We start from the raw sequence: 18,998 nt of genomic DNA, 5'->3' as shown, positions 1-18,998 counted from the left end.
TCTCGTATTTAGCAGTGAAATGATGTACAGTTGTATGGTATGTGGCAGGAATGATTTCCTGTAGCGGTTTGTGCGACATTGAAGCTGTCGGAGCTTTTTGGAGAAGGTGCTCCGGAGCCAGCCTTCCTGATCAGTTTGTCCAGTCTGTTTGTGTCAACGGCTTGGATGCTGCTTCCCCAGCAGACGACAGAGGACAGCAGAGTGCTGGCCACAACATTCTGCTGCACACGTTGAAGGATCTCAGCTTCCTCAGGAAATAGAGTCTGCTAATCCCCTTCTTGTATACAGCCATGCTGTTGGTCTTCCACTTCCGCCTGTTGTTGATCTTAACACCCTGGTATCTGTAGTCCTCAACCATTTCCACATCCCCATCCAGAATACACAGGGACGGCAGAGCTGTTCCCCTCCTCCTATGTTCAATCACTATCTCTCTGGTTCAGCAGCAGCTGATTCTTACCAGCCCACACCACAAAGTTGTCCACCAGCTACTAGTCCTCCCCCTCCTGCCCATACCTTATACACCCTACACCTGCAGTCATCAGCAAACTTGTGTAGGTGACATGACTGAGTTGTACTAAAAGTCTGTGGTGAATAAGGTGAACAGAAAAGGAGACAGCACAGTCCCCAGATAGATCACAGCAAATTAAAAACAATCATAATCGTAAAGGTCCACTGTTTTTGTTCTGGACCTTTCAACTTTAAGCAGAGTTAAATTCCATCACATTTTGCTTTGTCTGCAGGAAGTTTGTTGAAACATTTAGAGGGGTAAGAATCTGTTTTTAGAACCAGTTGTGATCAGTGAAGCAATTCGGTAGGGCGTCTACAAAAGATATATCAAGGGTTCAGGCCAGTTGGTACTGGTTAGGGCAATCTGAATGATGACTGGGTAATGCTATTATTTGTTTAACCACAAGAGGTTACCACTTCGTTGGGGGGAATAAGTCAAGTCACAAATTGGGGAAAATAACCCTTCAACAGGTCCTATGTGTAGATGATGCAGTCAACATATCATCACCAGCACCTGGACTTAAAATACGCCAGGATCCTGTTTTGGACTTCAGCTCTGCATTCAATACTATCATCCCTGCTCTTCTGCAGGACAAGCTCTCCTGTGCCTGACCCTACCTGCAGGTGGATTACAGACTCTGTCTGACAGGAAGCAGCATTTGAGGCTGGGGAAACCCATCATTCCTGATTCTCTGACCATCAGCACCAGTTTCCCTGAAGGCTGTGTTCTTTCCCCTTTACTCTTCTCCTTGTACAGTACACTAACAGATGTACCTCCAATCACCTATCAAGCTTCTGAAGTGTGCGGATGACACCACCCTCATTGGACGTATTTCTGGTATTTCCTCAAGTCTATCCTCACCTCCTCCATCACTATGTCGTACGCTGCTGCCCCCACCAAGGACAAGGGCAGACTGCAGTGCATCATTCAGCTGAGAAGGTGATTGGCTGCAATCCTCCAGGAACCTAAAGGCCATTACAGACCAACCAGATGGCTGACTGTCCGCAGAAAAGGCAGTTGGACTGATCAGTCTCCCCGAGTTGGTCAAAAAATTGCCTCGGAACACACCGAAGACACGAGACGTAATACGTCTCCATAACAGCAGGCAGCGGTAATCTCTATTGTCACCCAAAAAATTAAAACCAGCAGCTGACTGGACGAACGCGTCACGTGGGTCTGGCTGCTGCTTCCGGATTTTGGATTTTTCAACTGGCCATTACTGGCAACTCATTCAGAATACGATCTCATATTGTACTAAAATAGTTCACCAAAGCGCGTTTCTGAAAACATTTTAAGCGAGAAATAGGCCGTGCAGTTGCTGAATCTGTCTTCATTTCAGATCAACAAAGGTCAGTTTAAAAGATTTTAGTCAGATTTTGAGAGGCTTAATCACAGTCATCCCGCTCGCCATTTCCGGGTGAGTCCCGACACACGGAACACACTGAACAGACTCGAGTCATCGACCTCACCAGACTGTCCAACGGCCGATTATCGGCCCGGTGTGTAGCTGCCTTAGGAATGTAGGAAAGACTGTGACCGATCCCTCCCACCACAGACACAAACTCGTTGAAACACACTCCTCCATGCAGCAGCCTGCAGTACCAAAACCTCACGCCACTAGAACAGTTTCTTCTTATCTGCAGCTGGCCTTATCAACAATGCAACCCACTGACAGACTCTTATCCTGCCCCATTGACATTGTATTAAAATACATAACGTAAAGTCTCAACATCTTTCACTGCATTATTAATGCAAATCTTTGGACACCTTTTGGACTATTGTCTCTGTACGTAATTGCACTTACACTCTATACAGCGTACTGTTAACTTTTGCACAATCCTTGGAGAATATTGTTTTTTATATATTTTTATTGTCAAACATTTCTTGACTGTTTGCAGTAATTTAATCTTTTATTTTCCCTTACTATGTTTATTGTTATGCACCAAACCCCAAAGGCTAATTAATTTGAAGTGAAAATCTACTTGGCAATAAACCTTTTTCTCATTCTGAAGGTGAAAGCAGCTGGCAATACATAAGGGAAGTCAATGCAGACAGAGACAGGGCTTAACAGGAAGCAGGGGGAATAAAACAAAACAATAGACATGTCTTATAGAGAGATAGGGGGTTGATTCACAAATAACAGATAATTGATTTCAGAAGAAAAAGAGAAGGAAGTGCAACATGCTGCAAAAACATTCCCCCTGGGAACTAAATTCCATCCCAGCTCTGGCTTCTCTGCCATTCGATTACGCTTTAATCCACATGCTGTTTATGGCATTTCATTTTTATTGCCTATCCTCAAATTTTTGTTTTTGTTGTCAGTTGTTGTGTGGGATCTGAGATGCGAATTCAGACAAACACAAACTTTACAGCCTTGCAAAAACAAGCTACAAAAGGAACACATTTGGCCAGACGACCCCAACAGCAGATTGATTTTAATGGCAGCCAGATTCCTGTTCTTTTGTTGCTTTTATGACTTTTAGGCCACTGGCAAAGCTAAGGCTAGAGTCTAAAGCTAGAGCTAGTTAGAGCCTAAGTAGCAAACAAGCATTTACAGCACATGCACAGGCATGCCCACACATTTACAGGAGGAGCAGGTCACAACCTTACAGTATGTGAAGGCCTAACTACAATAGTGTGTATCTGCTGAAGGCAATTTTACTTGAGCCAAATAAAATAAAGCAAAAGATCATTCATGCCTTTTTATCATCCAGACTGTATTAATGTAACGTTTTGTTGTCAGGCCTGCCACATGCTAATGCTAAAAGTCCACGGTAACACTTTATAATAATGGTTTATGAATTATCATGAGTTCATGCATGAAAAAGCATGAATTAATCAATGTAGTACTTCATTACTATCAGTAATGTAAAAGGATTTATAGTATCTCATGCATGACTTAATGCATGAACAATACGTTAATGAATGCATCAATTAAGTTATTTGAATCATAATGATTTCTGATACATTAATGATGTCATGTCTTCTTCAAAAAACTGACCAGTCACAGCAGTGTACATATTCTGAAGAATTGTAGTGTTGTAATCATGATTAACTAAACGTTACTTCTTCATGACTTCATCATGTCTGTGACCCTTCAAATAAAGTGCAGACCTGCTCTCTTTAACATTGATAAATAAGATATGATTAATGGTGGCATAACATTAAATGTATTCAGAATTATAGGAGTGGGTTGGCAAAATGATACGGAGGTCACTACATTGACACAAAATACAGTATACTGCAGATGCATTTTTATAGTTGCTTTATGCACAACAACATGAGGCACTTGAACAGTAATGTCTGAGAACAGTGCTCACCCAGGTAGGATATTTATGAATTTTACATTTTACTAACTTCTTAGTGTCTAAACACCAGAAATGTCTTATTTGTGGGGTCACAAAGATGATTGCTGCATATGAATTCATGATAATTCATGTACCGTTATTATAAAGTGTTACCCAATAAGGTTTGTTTTGTATAGGACTGTTAAGCTGCAGACACAGTGCCCGGCTGTTGTTCGCCAAGAAAAGTTCCCCCAAAAATCACAAAAAAAAGTTTTTTTTCACAGTGGAAAGGCTAGCTGTTTGTTTCCCATTTCTAGTCTTGGAGTCTAAACACATCCTGACTCTTTATTTTTTAAATACTGAACTATTACTTTAAAAATCCATCTTTTATGTATTTCAGCTATTAAGGCTTTTTCTTAACAGACCCATGAGTTTTACCATTCCGGGAAAACATTCAACGTCCTTGTACCATTATTATTACTGTTCCTGTCATTTCTTATGTATTATCTTTGTAACAAGAAGTAAAATAATCGTTTGCATGCTACATTATTGCTGACCGCTTTGTACATGTTTGTGTCAATAAAGAAGTAATCAACTGACACACTCTACGCATTAAACTGAGTCTTTAAGTCCTTATTTAACAATGACAAAATACAGTTTGACTGACCAGAAAACTTTGTCCTTGGTCACCCGCTCCTGAAGCAAAGTCCACTTGCGGCCAAGGTCTGTAGAAGCAAAGAGCTGGACACAAAAAAACAGAGAAGACCACAATTAGAGAGACAAACACACACAAAGCATGTAGCATTAAATTATGAACCCTAACCATGAGCCCTATTACTAGCTGTATCCTTTAAAGGTCCTATGACGCTGCTTTTTGGATGCTTTTATATAGGCCTTAGTGGTCCCCTAATACTGTATCTGAAGTCTCTTTTATATAGACCTTAGTGGTCCCCTAATACTGTATCTGAAGTCTCTTTTATATAGGCCTTAGTGGTCCCCTAATACTGTATCTGAAGTCTCTTTTATATAGACCTCAGTGGTCCCCTAATACTGTATCTGAAGTCTCTTTTATATAGGCCTTAGTGGTCCCCTAATACTGTATCTGAAGTCTCTTTTATATAGGCCTTAGTGGTCCCCTAATACTGTATCTGAAGTCTCTTTTATATAGACCTTAGTGGTCCCCTAATACTGATGAGTCTGTTTGGATCAACTCAGTTTACCCAATCAAGCTACTGAATATAATGGTTCACCAAGTTAAGACTATGAATTAATAATCATAGCAGGTTTTGTGTGTGTGTACATATGTGTGGGTGTTTGTTTTTTGCCTAAGCTTGTATGGCATTGATTAGACCCATAATGAAAGTCTATTGACTCCTACACACAAGGGATTCTTAAAGTCTGAAAAGCACTTTGGAGCTAAGACAATTACTTCACCACACAATCTTTCTCTAACATACAAAAACACAAACACACAGTTTAAGAAACCCTTTCTCGACACTTTCAATGACAGAGGTCATTGACATCCTGTCTATATACTGCTCAAAACAAACTTTCTTGCTCAGGGTCATCAGATAATATGAGTCATCAATGATCAAACTTCCTTAAGCATATGTCAACTGCACATTTCTAGCTGTGAAAAAGAAAAGTTACAGCTGACCTTGATAGCAATCTGTCCCTGCTATGACAATCATTCATTTACACGTGCTGCTATGCGTCCTCTCATCATTTGAACAGACTTGTTGTCAGCACAATGACGGATTAGTACCTACAATTCAGGTTCACTTCTATCCCTTTATCTACAAATAAAGTGGTGTGATAATCTGTTTTAATGTCTGACTGTTCGTAATTCTCACCCCATCACTGTTTATTAGGGGTGTAAAGATTTACCGATACCAATCGGTATCCGGTTCTTTTATCGCAGATAAGACTACATGGATACATGGACCCCTGGATCGATCTAAATGGACCAAGAATCGGCCGATGGCTTAATTCTAAGGTTACGAACTGGTTGATTGAAGCTTTGATGTGAATTCAACGAAGCTGCTGCTGCGGTGTGTGGTCATATGTGGAACTTGCTCATTCATGTTTGGGCTGGCAGGGATCAGCTTGTTTGGGTTTGCAGAAAAAACACCTGTAAATGCCAGCTGCTAGGTTTCATTTTTTGAAGTTAGCAGTGAAAGTGGATGAGAGGAATACCTTGTGGATATCATAAATTGTACTAGCTGTTGTCTGTCAGTCATCTGTTTCAAATATTCTTTTTTTGAAGCTTAATTTCAAAAATCAAGTTACAAATTTTTTAATACAGTGCTTCTTTTTTTACAGTATAACAAAGACAATGAAGGGAAAGAAAAAAACAACAACTAACAAACGAGAGGCCCTAATCCCAACCCACAATAACCCACCCCGGATCAGGATTCTGCTTGTCCTGTAAGATAAGATACCGAAGGTCGCCAAATGTTCTCAGTCTTTTAGTTTGTCCTCAAGGATGAACCGGATCCTCTCAAGGTGGAGTGTGTCAATCATCTCTGTGAGCCATAACTTCAGTGTTGGTTCTTTTTCCAGAGTAAGAGGATACACTTCTTTGCAGTGAGAATTCCTTATGTCAAGAAGCACTGTTGTGCCAGTGTTACTTTATTTGCTTCATTGGCTATCCCTAAGATTACTAAAACTGGATCTGGGACAATTTGAATATGTAACACCTTAGACATGAAACTAAAGATATCACTCCATTAACCTTGTATTTTGCAACAAAGAACATAACTATGAAGTAAATCACCAACATGAGTGTCACATACAGAGCTCAGGGAAGATCCTATGAAGTCTCTTTGGAATAATGTAACATTTTAAACTGTATTAGACAGTGACGTGCGTTTAAGGAGCACATATATATGCTAAACTCTCGTCCCATAGGTTATTTTGTATGTTCGCACCTAGCTCTTTTTCCCAATCCGCTTTAACAGTGGCAGTAGTTGGGCAGCTTATCTCTTGCAACTTATCATATAAGCAGGATATTATGTGATCTGACCTCCCTAGCTCACCTAGGTAGTCATCTAACTTATCTGGCCCTGCTTTCTCAAACTGAGGAAGATGTGTTCTTACATAATTTCTTACTAGAAAGAATCTGAATAAATGGTGTTTTGGTAAACCATATTGTTGTTGTAGGTGATGAAAAGATGCAAATGATCCTTCTATATATATAAACCACCTACATTCCAAATACAGAGTTCTTCCCACATATCAAAGGCTGTGTCTAGACAAGAAGGAGGGAAGGAAGGGTTTACTGCTATTGACAACCAGAGAGCGATGGCTCTTAGTTGTAAGTTCTGTGACATCTGTTTCCAAATCCTTATTGTGTTGTGTGTTACTGGGTTGTGCTGGTAACATGTTCTGTTAAGAGGAATTGGAGATAAAATTACAGTACCGATTGAATATGAATATATATACCGATTGAACAGTCCTTTTGCTCAATCTCCAGCCCGTTCGACAACAAAGCAGTATCATCTAACACAGATGCAATGGAAAGGATACATGTAGCCCAATAATAATTTATAAAATTTGGAAGTGCAAGTCCTCCATGTGATCTGGACTTTTATTCTATGGGATTTATAATTCCAGACAAAAGGAAGAACCGTTGAGTCTAACTTTTTAAAGTACGACTTTGAGAGGAATATTGGAATGTTTTGGAGGAGGTAAAGTAGTTGTGTGTATTCACACTAGCACCTCTCACACAATGCAATGTGCATCGTACGTGGGAAATTATTAATACGCATGCTCAGAGTGTGTTTAATGTAGATCATATGAATTTGATGGCCAGTGGGGCTGACGGCCCTAACCCCACGACAGCACATTTCAGATATGATTGGCTGTCTGGCGCGGCGCCAACAGTCGGCAAGAAGAGCATAAAGGAGAGATTGTGTTATCGTTGCTAGCTAACTTTAAAAAAATGATCGAAGTGGATTTCATACTCGAGCACAGGTTCGAACCCTTTGGAGGAGAAACTTTGGAGGAGAAACTGGAGAAAGCCTCGGGATATTGTCATCACTCTCTCTCTCTGTATGTCTACAACACCTGGTAGAAGAATGCTTCTCTGTTGTTAAGTGTTTTGGGGAGCCATGCGGTTGGTTGACATGTTCACAGAGAGAGATACTGAGTATTCTTTTTTTACTGGTATGTAGCCCACCTTCTGAAATGGTTGGTGCCCCACCAATTTTTTGGACATAAAAACGCCACTGATTGTATCTCAACCACTTGCTTCGAATCAATTCAATATTGAATCGACTCGTACTAAATTGTTCCATATTAAATTTAATTAGACCTGAACCGTATAATAGCACTTGCATCTAAATACGTATCGGAGCATCTTATACAAATCATAATAATTGTCAATAATACTAATTGAAAATGAATGCTTTGCTGCACTGACATCTTGTTAATCTTTCAGCTACAAAAGCAACTATTTATTTGAATGTCGTGTGTTGAATGTGATACCCACCCTGCCATCCTTGCAGTAGGCCAGGAGCTTGTCTTCTTCCTTAGGGTGGAATATGAGCGTGTCCGGGGTGAAGGAGATGGACTGTCGCTGGAAGGAAGAACCTTCATCTGTGCTGATAAACAGCATTTGATCTCTTTCATTTATGGATGAACCAACCAGCACTACCTGAAAGAGAGACCGACAGAAAAGGAGAAAAGGAGGAAAACAGAGGTCAGAGGTAGAACTGTCAAAAGGGTAATTTCCCGCAATGTATTCGTTGCTCAGGCAGCAGTCTGCGGAAGACTCAAAGACACTTTCCTTCTTATATCAATTGTTGATCATGTCGACTCACCTGCTTGCACTAGAAAACTGATCATTAAAAATGCGTGCATGGCCATGCATGCACATTTATTCAAGGCCATTCTCTGGGCCATAAGAACTTTCCATAAAGCTTGCATGCTGCTTAGACTGAGGCATCACTGTATTGATTATCTATTTAGAGTTTTATAGCTCATAAAGTGAAGGCATTAAACACAGGGCACACTAGGACCTGCCAACCCACTAATCATAATTATGTCCTGGACTCCCAGAAATAAGGCTACCAATAGGGGTGACCGATAGGAACTAATGAACCAATCACATTCTTTAGGAGTTCGTGAGAGCCGGGAAATGGTCCAATGAGGGTTTCTAGGTGTTGGTGTTCATCATCATCCCGGTGCCGTTTGCACCTGGGCTCTTTATACAACAGTGCATAGTATCCACACTGAAAGTGTAGGTGTGCACAAAAGCTGTAAAATGGCGTGTCAAAAAATAAGTCAAACAAAATTGTCAATACGCACAACTGCAGGCAAAAAAACTAACAGAATCCACGATTCCATCTCTTTTTTCACAGGCGCTACAAAATGGAACACCTTATATTTTGATATAAACACTTTGTATTTGCTTTTAGAGTTTTATAAGCTTTTTCATATCAGAAAGTCATTTCATTTCCATCGTGTTCTCGAAAGTGTCACTGCACACAATGCCATGTATGACATCCTATGCATGTGATCTTTTTTCCTATCAGATGCCTTTTTTTTTAACCAATGCATAATCATTGATTTGGGGTTATTTTGTGTATTCCTTTAAAATATATTAACTGCAAACACGCCCGCCGATAGGGGGGGACAAACGGGTCTGTTGTCCCGGGCCCAGGGTAGGAGGGGGGGACCCAGAACTGGGCCCTCATTAAATTATGGAATAATTAGAAGAAAAAAATTAAAATAGGCCTATTTGTGGAAAAAAAATGTAATATTTGAGTTTATTATTAGTATTTGTTTTCTTCCTAATTGTCCTTGAAATAGTGGTTAAGAACCCCCCACCCCCAACACAAAAACGGTTTGGCCACTGATCAAAATTTGAAGTCATTTGATTTGAAGTTCAGTACGCTCAAAATGTCCGGTCAGCACGAGTCCGGTGCTCAGAAAAGGAAAGAAAAGAGAAGAAGTGAGGAAAAAAATAGAGGCTTTAGAGATTGTCTAAACAAATATTTAAAAAAAGGTGGTGACGGTGAAGCTGGAACTAGTAAAGTCAACGTAGAGCAAGGTAAGAAACAGCCCAGCCAATGTTTATGAGCCTTGTAACGTAACCTAACAGGCCAGCTCTAATGTTAACGTCTATTAGCTTGTATAAAAGCCTAACGCCACATGTTATCTTTGACAGAAACAGTTGAGTTTGGTAGCTCCGTCAGAGAGGAGAGAGATCCAGCTGCAGTCAGGTGACAGAGAGAGTGATGCAGGAGGGGCCCGCTGCCCTGCAACGGAGGGACAGAGTCAGGCTACCAGTGAGAGAGAGAGAGAGAGACACAGTGATGCGGGAGGGGCCCGCTGCCCCGTCGGAGGGTGTGAGCAGAGATGTTAGGTGAGGAGAGGAGAGGAAAGGAAGAGGAAAGGAAGAGGAAAGGAAGAGCAGAGGAGAGGAAAGGAAGAGCAGAGGATAGGAATAGGAGAGGAGAGGAACAGGAGAGGAAAGGCAGAGGAAGAGCATGAGCTGGGTGTCTCGTCACACCCCTAGTTAACGTTGTTGATAGACAGTCTATTCACGCTTAATATCGGGGAAAGGCAAGCAGGAGTGCCCCATCATCCAGTATTACAACCACTGTGGTGCGCTCCTCAACTGACCACGAGTCTGTAGCATACAGTCCTTCTCCTCTTTGCTCCAGGGATGGGGAATGTGTAAGGGACAATCTCCAGTGCTAAGCAATGAAGCACATGCGCAAGGGCCAAAAACTGCAGTTCATCAAGTGGTAGTCTGGATCACTGACCAATCCATTCACCGGATAATCGGCAGAACCGGCGCTGCCTGTATTATGTAAACAGTTAACTTCCTTTTATATTATATGTGGCGTTTTCTTTTATCAGGGTACAAATGTTCCACCACAACAAGTTCCTTCCCGAGACCATTTTGCAGAGCCAGCGTCGCTGAGTCCAGAGCATAGCGCCTCCCAAGACGATTGTGATTGGTTTAAAGAAATGCAAAACAACAACCCAATCCTGAATGTACTGTATGCGTGGAGGAGCCAGACCTTACTCCGCAGCAATGTGAAGTAAGGCACATGCGTTCTGTCCAAAAGTACTTATGACAAAAACAACGGTTTGAAAAGATATATTAATGTGAAATTATTTGGTTTTGTTACTTTGTCCATTGATGTTTTCTGCTGCACTTCAACAAAAGACACATGGCCTGCTTCGTTTAGCATCACTGCTGCCTGCTCCACTGAGTCCTGCCTGGTGCCATGTCATTTCTCCGACGCTCCATTGTTCCGACCTCTCAATAACCCGAAAAATTCCCTTTGGTCTTACAGCCCACTAGTCCGACGTCCCTTTGTTTTGAAAAAAATAAACCCTCTGTTCCGACATCCCATTGTTCCGACCATATAGGCTTTTTTGGATCACCTCCCATAATCTAAAATCTGAATAAAAAATAACAAGCAAAATGACTTTTCTCTAGCTTATTAACACATTTAAATGTTTAGCCTATCTTTGAAAAACTGAAATAAAAATGTAGGCTAAGTCCAAAGTCCAACAGGGTAAAGTTAGTTTTGGATATGTATTTATATTTCCCTAAGCCTGCAATGGGGCATATCCCTGCAATAACCACTGTCTAACTTGATCAGTGAGAAGACGCCTCATTTTGGCTGTTTCAAACAGGAAACTTTGGGATTCCCGACATGTTAAACAAGGCAAAAATCCTAAAGAAATATTATAAATAATTGTCCCTAACCCTAACCATAACCCTAACCCTATATGGTCGGAACAATGGGATGTCAGAGCAGAGGGTTGATTTTTTCAAAACAAAGGGACGTCGGACTAGTGGGCTGTAGGACCAAAGAGAATTTTTCGGGTTATTGAGAGGTCGGAACAATGGAGCGTCGGAGAAATGGGCAGTCCCCGTCCTGCCTTACCCCTGCCTTTCCATCCTGGAGGATACCCAGCCCAGTTTTTGGCCAACCTGTCCCCCTGCTTTTACTCCCTGGGAATTATCACCCATTAAATACCTTAATCTCCTTTTCAGTATTCTCATCATGACTGCAGTTAGGCAGCGAACATAGCATGCCCTACATCTTGCTGGCTGCACTACTTGAGAGGTGTGTGTGTGTGTGTGTGTGTTTGTGTGTGTAAATTTGTTTGTTCTGAACACACTTCCCTGGTCAATTAAAGGCCTAGCGTTTGTGTGGTTGCAAGCAGTGGAGTGTTGAAGACAGAAGAGCATGAGAGAAGAGGCACAATTTTTTTCTTAACATAAAAATATTTGGGTGATGTTTGTAAGTGCAACTAGGAGCTACCAACAGTGTTTGCTGTTGACAGCCAATCACAGCAGGCAGCCCTGCAGCTCTCACTTGGTAATTACCTTGAACTTATAAACAAAGCAGTTCTTCCCAAAGAGCATTTGGGTCAGTCATCTATGCGTTTTCCGACTGTATTTTATGGGAAGTAAAGTATACACATTGACCCGACTCACACAGATGTAATCAAACCTCCACAGGAATGGTAATAGGTCTGTTTGTTTTTAGCAACAGAGCTAACAACAGTAAACGGTAATGGATGGTCGATAATGGATAAAATATGGTCTAATTTGATACCAAGTATGTCTACGTCATATTCATTTACTGTAAATTAAAGTGCGACCCTGCTTCAAATGCTTCAGTGATTGTTTCATCCCATTCTGCTTTTGCGTCTAAAAGCTGCTTGAAAGTAGCCCGGTCCTACTAGACTCTGGTACATTTCATTTGTACAGAGAGTCTGGCTACTCTCCATTGACAAGTGTTAACTTCCTTGAAGGCGGGTACTCTGTTGAAGTTTAAAACTATTGGATCTGCCCAGAGCCACTCTGGATCTGCCATAACCAATCGCTAACGTTTGGTCGTGACGTATGTCATGCGCATGTGCAAAAAGAGGTGAGACCGCAAGGGGGTAAGCTTCTTCTCACACCGCGTAGCTCCTATGGTGCCATTTTGATGCTAACAAGCACTCACCCCCCGTTGTTAGCATCCCATTGACTCCCATTCATTTTGACGTCACTTTGACAGAGAATAACTTTACATCTGAAGCGTTTAAAGACTCTATTTGTCCGTTGTTTATTTCTAAAGAAACACGACAATGTATAAAAGGCTCCATTACCTTGTAGCTCACGTTATGGCTCCATAGCAGACGTTTTTATAAAAATAGGCCAACGATTGGGTCATAACCACGAGACTTACTGTCTCATAGTAGAGGAATTACCGTATAGTACAGGAGAAGCTCTCAGGCAGTTTGGACTTCCATTAGCTGTTTAAGTTTAATTACTAATGTTAACTATCATTTTAGTGATCAATAATTAGCCTGTGCCTATGTTATCTCCTTACATATACCTACGCTCTCCGTCAATAGTCCTCATTAATCCACCCAATTAAAAATACCAACAGAAAGAAAGTGGAAGGAAACGGGAAATACATGCATCCGGCTGAATTTCCTGCTGCACCGGAGCAATCCCAGAAGTAGAACGTCAACGATATAGAGTAGTGCTAGACTGACTCGCACGCAGATCTGCTTGTTGTGCTAAGCTCAGTCCCACTGCTCTCATCCTCGTCCTCCAACTGGTCCACATCTGGCCAGACCTTTAGACACTTGCCCATTCTAACAGATGAGCTAACGTTAGCTTGTTAGTAGCACGGTGCGAGACGTTTCATTTTCTTTCATGACAACTGATTGATACGTGCCCAAGCTTGGATGTTTAGTGCCAGATCTTGCTCACCATGTCCACGGATTTATGATAAAACACCATGTTGCGCCGTTGTTACTATTATACATCCATGTGTCACACACACCGCAACATCTAAGTCACACAGAGTAAATTGTAAAGTCACACACACACAAAGCATTTATTTATGAGGCGACAGTATTTATTTAATCCTACAAAAGGACAAGAAATAATTATATGAATATATGAATGTAAGACTTTTTAAAGACTTTTAAGACCCTGCGTGTACCCTGTTTCATATACTGTATATTCATGTTTGTACATAGCAGTCAATGTTCATGTTATCCTTGTTTTTAGCTGTTATGTTTATTGAGATAACAAAAAACTGGGTCAAATTTCCTGTTTGTGTGCACACTTACTAAGCCAGTGAAACAGATTCTGATCCTGATAAGGACTTGGATACACTCCCCGTCTTTTTTCCTCCATCCACTACTCTACAGCTTTCTTTAGGCAGTCAAGTAACCCTAAAAACCTTCTGGAGTTTAATCTCCATATTCTGAGACAAATCAGAACAAACTTTTACATTGCAAATTGTGACACAAGAACCTTTTGTAATTCAATACAAAAGGACTTTCTCCTTCACTCTCCCTCCTCATCGTTACAGTTTCTCTGTCAGCTTGATATTCAGTTCACATAGGCTGTCTCCTGCCTTTCTCCCTCGCTCTCCCTCTCATTGATGGATCTCTCTATCTTCATCACTCTTCTATCTCCTCCTGCTTCCTCCGAGTCTCCCTCTGTATCCCTCCCCAACTGTCCATGATAGACGGTGGGTCTAACCCTCCGTTAGACGAGGAGACAATGATCAAACCTCAGGAAACCTCTCTCTCTCCTTTTTTAATTACATTCCTCTGTCAAGTAAAAAATAGGAAATGAGGGTGAGAGGGAGGAGAGGAACCTCTGAGTAATTATTTTTGACTTAATTACATAAAGTGTAAAAAAAAAAACTGTACCTCCTTTCCTAAAGCTCTGTGTGTGTGTGTGTGTGTGTGTGTGTGTGTGTGTGAGAGAGAGCGAGCGAGCAAGCGAGAGCGAGAGCGAGAGCAAGAGCGCGAGAGCGAGACTCATTACATAGGAATACACCTGAAAGACTTTCCTCTGTTACAGATAGCTGCCATTTAAGTGCCAACCGCCCCCATACACACCACAGTCATACTAACTCTGGCACTGGGAGCATTCATCTCCATGACAACGCTCTTCTGGAATGGGCCAACTTATTAACAAATAAGTAAAGTTTGACAACTTCATGTTTCATTTACACACACTTGTCACAGCGTAGAAAAGCACAGCGCTCTCGCCAGTGTATTGGGCTCATTTTCTATCACCAGCGTATAGCATGAAAGCACGGTGGATGGAATTAGCAAGCTAGCTAATTAACTATCCATCAAGCTACCAAACAAGTAACGTTATAACTGCTAACAGTGACTCATCATGACATCATGACTAATTTAATAATGACTCAGCATCACCTGTATTATTAGGATGTTTAAAGTGAATAAAACAGCCATCTAAACTACTTACTGACGCAATTTGTTCTCTCCTACGAGTCCCACCGCAGGAAACCTTGCCTTTTTCCTTAGTGCTTCTGTGATAAGTTACAGCAATGCAAATATGCATTATTGCATATAAAAAATTGCAACAGCCTACAGTTTAACCTATTACTGTATGTCATATTGCTATTGACAGCTCCTTTTGTGTTATGTTGTTGCTGTTTTTCTTGGACCAATGAAGCTAGAAGGCAAACTCTAGGCTTGGGTCCAAACCAGTTTAATGATAGCCAGACAGATTCTTCTGAGTGTATGGAGGAACAAAGGGGTACCTTCAATCCAACAATGGGTCGGTGAGATGGCGAGAGTTAGCCTGGGAAAACCCTGACGAACTTCCGGCAAATTTGAGATTTGCTCTGCAAGTCAGTCTGGCCGAGAGCCCATTCAAGCCCATTTCCAATTTTCCTTTAGCACTGAAAGATGACATCAAATATGAACGAGAAAGAACGGAGAAAAAGTAGAAAAACAAACAGAACCTACTGACTGGGTTAACAGCATGGTCAACCAGACACACAGCTATAAAGAGGGAACACTATCCCTTGAGGACAGTAGAGGAGGTTGTGGCAGAAATGCCAAATGCAAAGTTCTTTTCAGTGTTGGATGCAAATCATGGCTTCTGGCAGATACAACTGGATGAGGACAGTTGTAAGTTGTGTACCTTAAACAAACCATTTAGTAGGTACAGATTCAAACGGCTACCCTTTGGTGTGTCGTCAGCCCCAGAGGTTTTTCAGAAGTGTATTGCTCAGAGACTGGAGGACCTGGAAGGAGTTGTGAATGTTATGGATGACATTCTAGTGTGGGGTGCAGATAAAGAGCAACATGACAAAAGGCTGAGACAGCTTCTTGACAGAATACGGCGCATCAATGTGAAACTAAACAAAGACAAGTGCAAGATTGGTATGACAGATACGTTACATTGGACATGTTCTGAGTGCAGACGGCCTGAAGCCAGAGCGAGAGAAGGTCAATAATGGACATGCCACAACCACAAGACAAAGCTGCAATGATTCTGGTTCTTAGACATGGTGCAGGACCTCTCAAAGTTCATCCCAACCTCTCTGAGGTGAGTTCACCACTAAGGAAACTTTTGAAAGGAGAAGTTGTGTGGCAATGGGAAACACAACAGCAACGCAGCTTTGAACATCTGAAGAAACTGGTAAGCACAGCCCAAAGTTTTATGATGTAAACAAAGACGTCACAGAAGGATTGGGAGCCGTCATAATGCAGGAAGGACATCTCGTGGCATACGGCTCGAGGTCTCTTACTGACATACAGAAAAGATATGCACAAATGCATCACGGAGTACATTCCACATGCTTTACCTTTTGTGTGTTTACATAACTCACTCAGAGGGAAGGCAAAGGTTTGCTACATTGGTGACTTTAGTGAAGCAGGAAGATTTTCCAGTTGTGTTGTTTCTCCGTCATCTCCGACTCTGGCAGTGTCTGAAAAACTCAAGCTGCAGGTTACCGGTAAGCTAACGTTACCCTGTGTCTTTAGCTGCATGCTATCAGCTGGTAATCACACGGTGTGTTTTTTTTAATTCTTCAGACGTGTGCAAGTAGGTGGGGGTGGGTAGAGAATACATAAAAATACTGGGTGAATCGCCGAACCTGCGTTTGATGTCAAAATCAAAAAATTGTAATGCAAAAAATTACATTTAAGCATGATTCTTAATATTCTTTTTTTATTTCTTTCTCTGTTTCTCTCACAATGCCAGAAGGGAGTTCATCTCATTCCCACTTGTAGATTGCGTACACGAAGTCTGGAGACAAATGCGTACAGCCTTTGTTTAGACCGATAAAGGTACAAGGTCACAGTACACTATCTCTATGTGCAGATTCAGTTCTCCCATGCCAGTGGAGATGTAACCAGGGGGTAAGTTGTACGGGGGGGAGAGGCGAAATGGCTCCAAGATGTCTCCTGTGTTTGAGATTGTTTCTCTGTGTATCAGATTGCCTGTGAGAAATGCAGAGTCATGTTATCTTACAGGGAGGTGTGTTCCGGTGCATTCTGGGCGTGCTGGTCTTACAGGGAGGTGTGTTCAGGTGCATTCTGGGCGTGCTGGTCTTACAGGGGGGTTTGTTCAGGTGCATTCTGGGCGTGCTGGTCTTACAGGGAGGTGTGTTCAGGTGCATTCTTGGCGTATTGCCATCTTGAGGCAGCGGGAAGTGATCGTGCCATTGACCAACAAAAACCTGGTCTAAAGTCAATAACGCAGCATTTCATTGTTATTTTAACAGAGCATTAGTAAAATGCTCCTAGGCTCGTGCAGGGTGCGTGCACACTATGCTTGTTACACACACAGGGACGCACAGCAGCACATACACATGCAGAAGATTACAAATTATTATATTATTATTATGGTGTAAATCCTCCATCATAACAGCAATGCTCCAAGGTCCAAACGCGCCTGGCTTTTAAAGGGAATGGGAGATGATCTCTGATTGGTTGATTGCATGTTACGCCCAAAACACACCTCTGATTAATGAACACACTAAGAACAACACTTTAGAACCATGCGCCCGGCACACGGACCCTTTTTCCCGCCGTCAAACTAGCAAAAGTGGATTTGGACACGCCCTAAACGCACATGCACTTCACGCTGTGCTCTTAGATCGTTAAAATAGGGCCCAAAGAGTGAAATGGCAGCTTACAGTAGAAGGACCTCCGTGGTGCCCCTGACTGAAACAATTAAAAGCATTATGCTGCCAAGACCCTCTCATGCCGGTCTGCCCGCCCTGCCATGTCAGCCCTGCCTGGCAAAATTCAATTTCCACTTATCAGTGACAGCGAGCATTGCTCTGACTGGCATACATGTCTCTGCTGCTGGAAATATACACTCACACAAGAGAAACCCAGCTAGATGAAAGCTGGCTCAGACACAGATGCAGTAAATCCCAAAACATTTCAGTGTACGCCGTGATAACTCCGTTCTGAACCGCCTTCTACATATTACGATATGTACAACAATCTAGTTGAATCTAGTTCAATATTTTGTGATTTGATGTTGTACCGTCACGTGACTCAGCGGCGCCAGGCAAACAAGCAAGCAAGCAAGCAGCCAGGCCCGGCGGTGGCCAGCACCACACACACACAAGCAGGAGAGAAGAATGGCAGAGAGCAAGAGGAGCGCTGTGTGGCTATATTTTCAGGCCAAAAATGAAACAACGACAAGCTGTATAATTTGTAAAAAAGGCTGTAAGATACAGTGTTAACACAATACATTTATACAAGCATATGAACATTCTGTCCTGGGTTTTAAACTTATTAATAATCCAAAGGGGGGGGGGGATAAATAAATAAATCACAAAACCACTTACATGTCATGAAAATTCAGATTTAGCAATTTGATTATGCATCCACCTTAATTATTAAAGTATCGGTATCGTATCTGTATCGGCGATACTGGCCCTGTATTTACTTGGTATTGGATCAATACCAAATTTTGCAGTATCGCACACCACTACTGTGCAATAAAGAGCTCTCAGAATCAAATGACCACAGCTCTCACCAACTCAAGTGCATTTGTGTTCACCTGATGCATTTTAACAAGGTTGAAAGTACACAAGCTGCTCCAAGCTTTAGATTTAATTACAGGTAAACCTGTGAGTTGAAGCAAAATGGACCTGAAGTGGACTTCAATAAAAACACAAGGTTGGATAATGATCTTAATTTCTGCAAAAAGATTTGATACTGTCTGCGTGGCAACAAAAACCCATTAGCTCAATAATTTCACAACAGTGTTGCAGGGTACTTCCATGGTTGAGATAATTGATTTGAACAGCCATTTAATTGGCTGGCTGACAATGGTTTGCAAAAACAATCACGTTTAGTGGACAAAAATGGAGGGTGCACAATTGTCCCATTAGGCAGTTTGTACAGCACATCAACTAATGTGGGCATGA

The 18,998-nt window shown here is 41.7% G+C and overlaps 1 protein-coding gene across 1 annotated transcript in view; it reads right to left on the bottom strand.

Moving 5' to 3' along the window:
- The window catches only part of sorcs2 (sortilin-related VPS10 domain containing receptor 2), a 353,877-nt gene that overhangs the window by 68,978 nt on the left and 265,901 nt on the right, over positions 1 to 18,998 (bottom strand). The window contains exons 4-5 of the mRNA XM_078276317.1: positions 8,288 to 8,452; positions 4,463 to 4,536 (exon numbers count right to left, since the gene is read on the bottom strand). Coding sequence (XP_078132443.1) covers positions 4,463 to 4,536; positions 8,288 to 8,452 — 239 coding nt within the window. The remainder of the gene's footprint in view (positions 1 to 4,462; positions 4,537 to 8,287; positions 8,453 to 18,998) is intronic.

The sequence above is a fragment of the Sander vitreus genome, chromosome 19 (genome assembly GCF_031162955.1).
Source record: "Sander vitreus isolate 19-12246 chromosome 19, sanVit1, whole genome shotgun sequence".
Taxonomy (NCBI): domain Eukaryota; kingdom Metazoa; phylum Chordata; class Actinopteri; order Perciformes; family Percidae; genus Sander; species Sander vitreus.
Note: the sequence above shows the minus strand (reverse complement) of the source record. Positions and strands in the feature narration are given on the sequence as shown.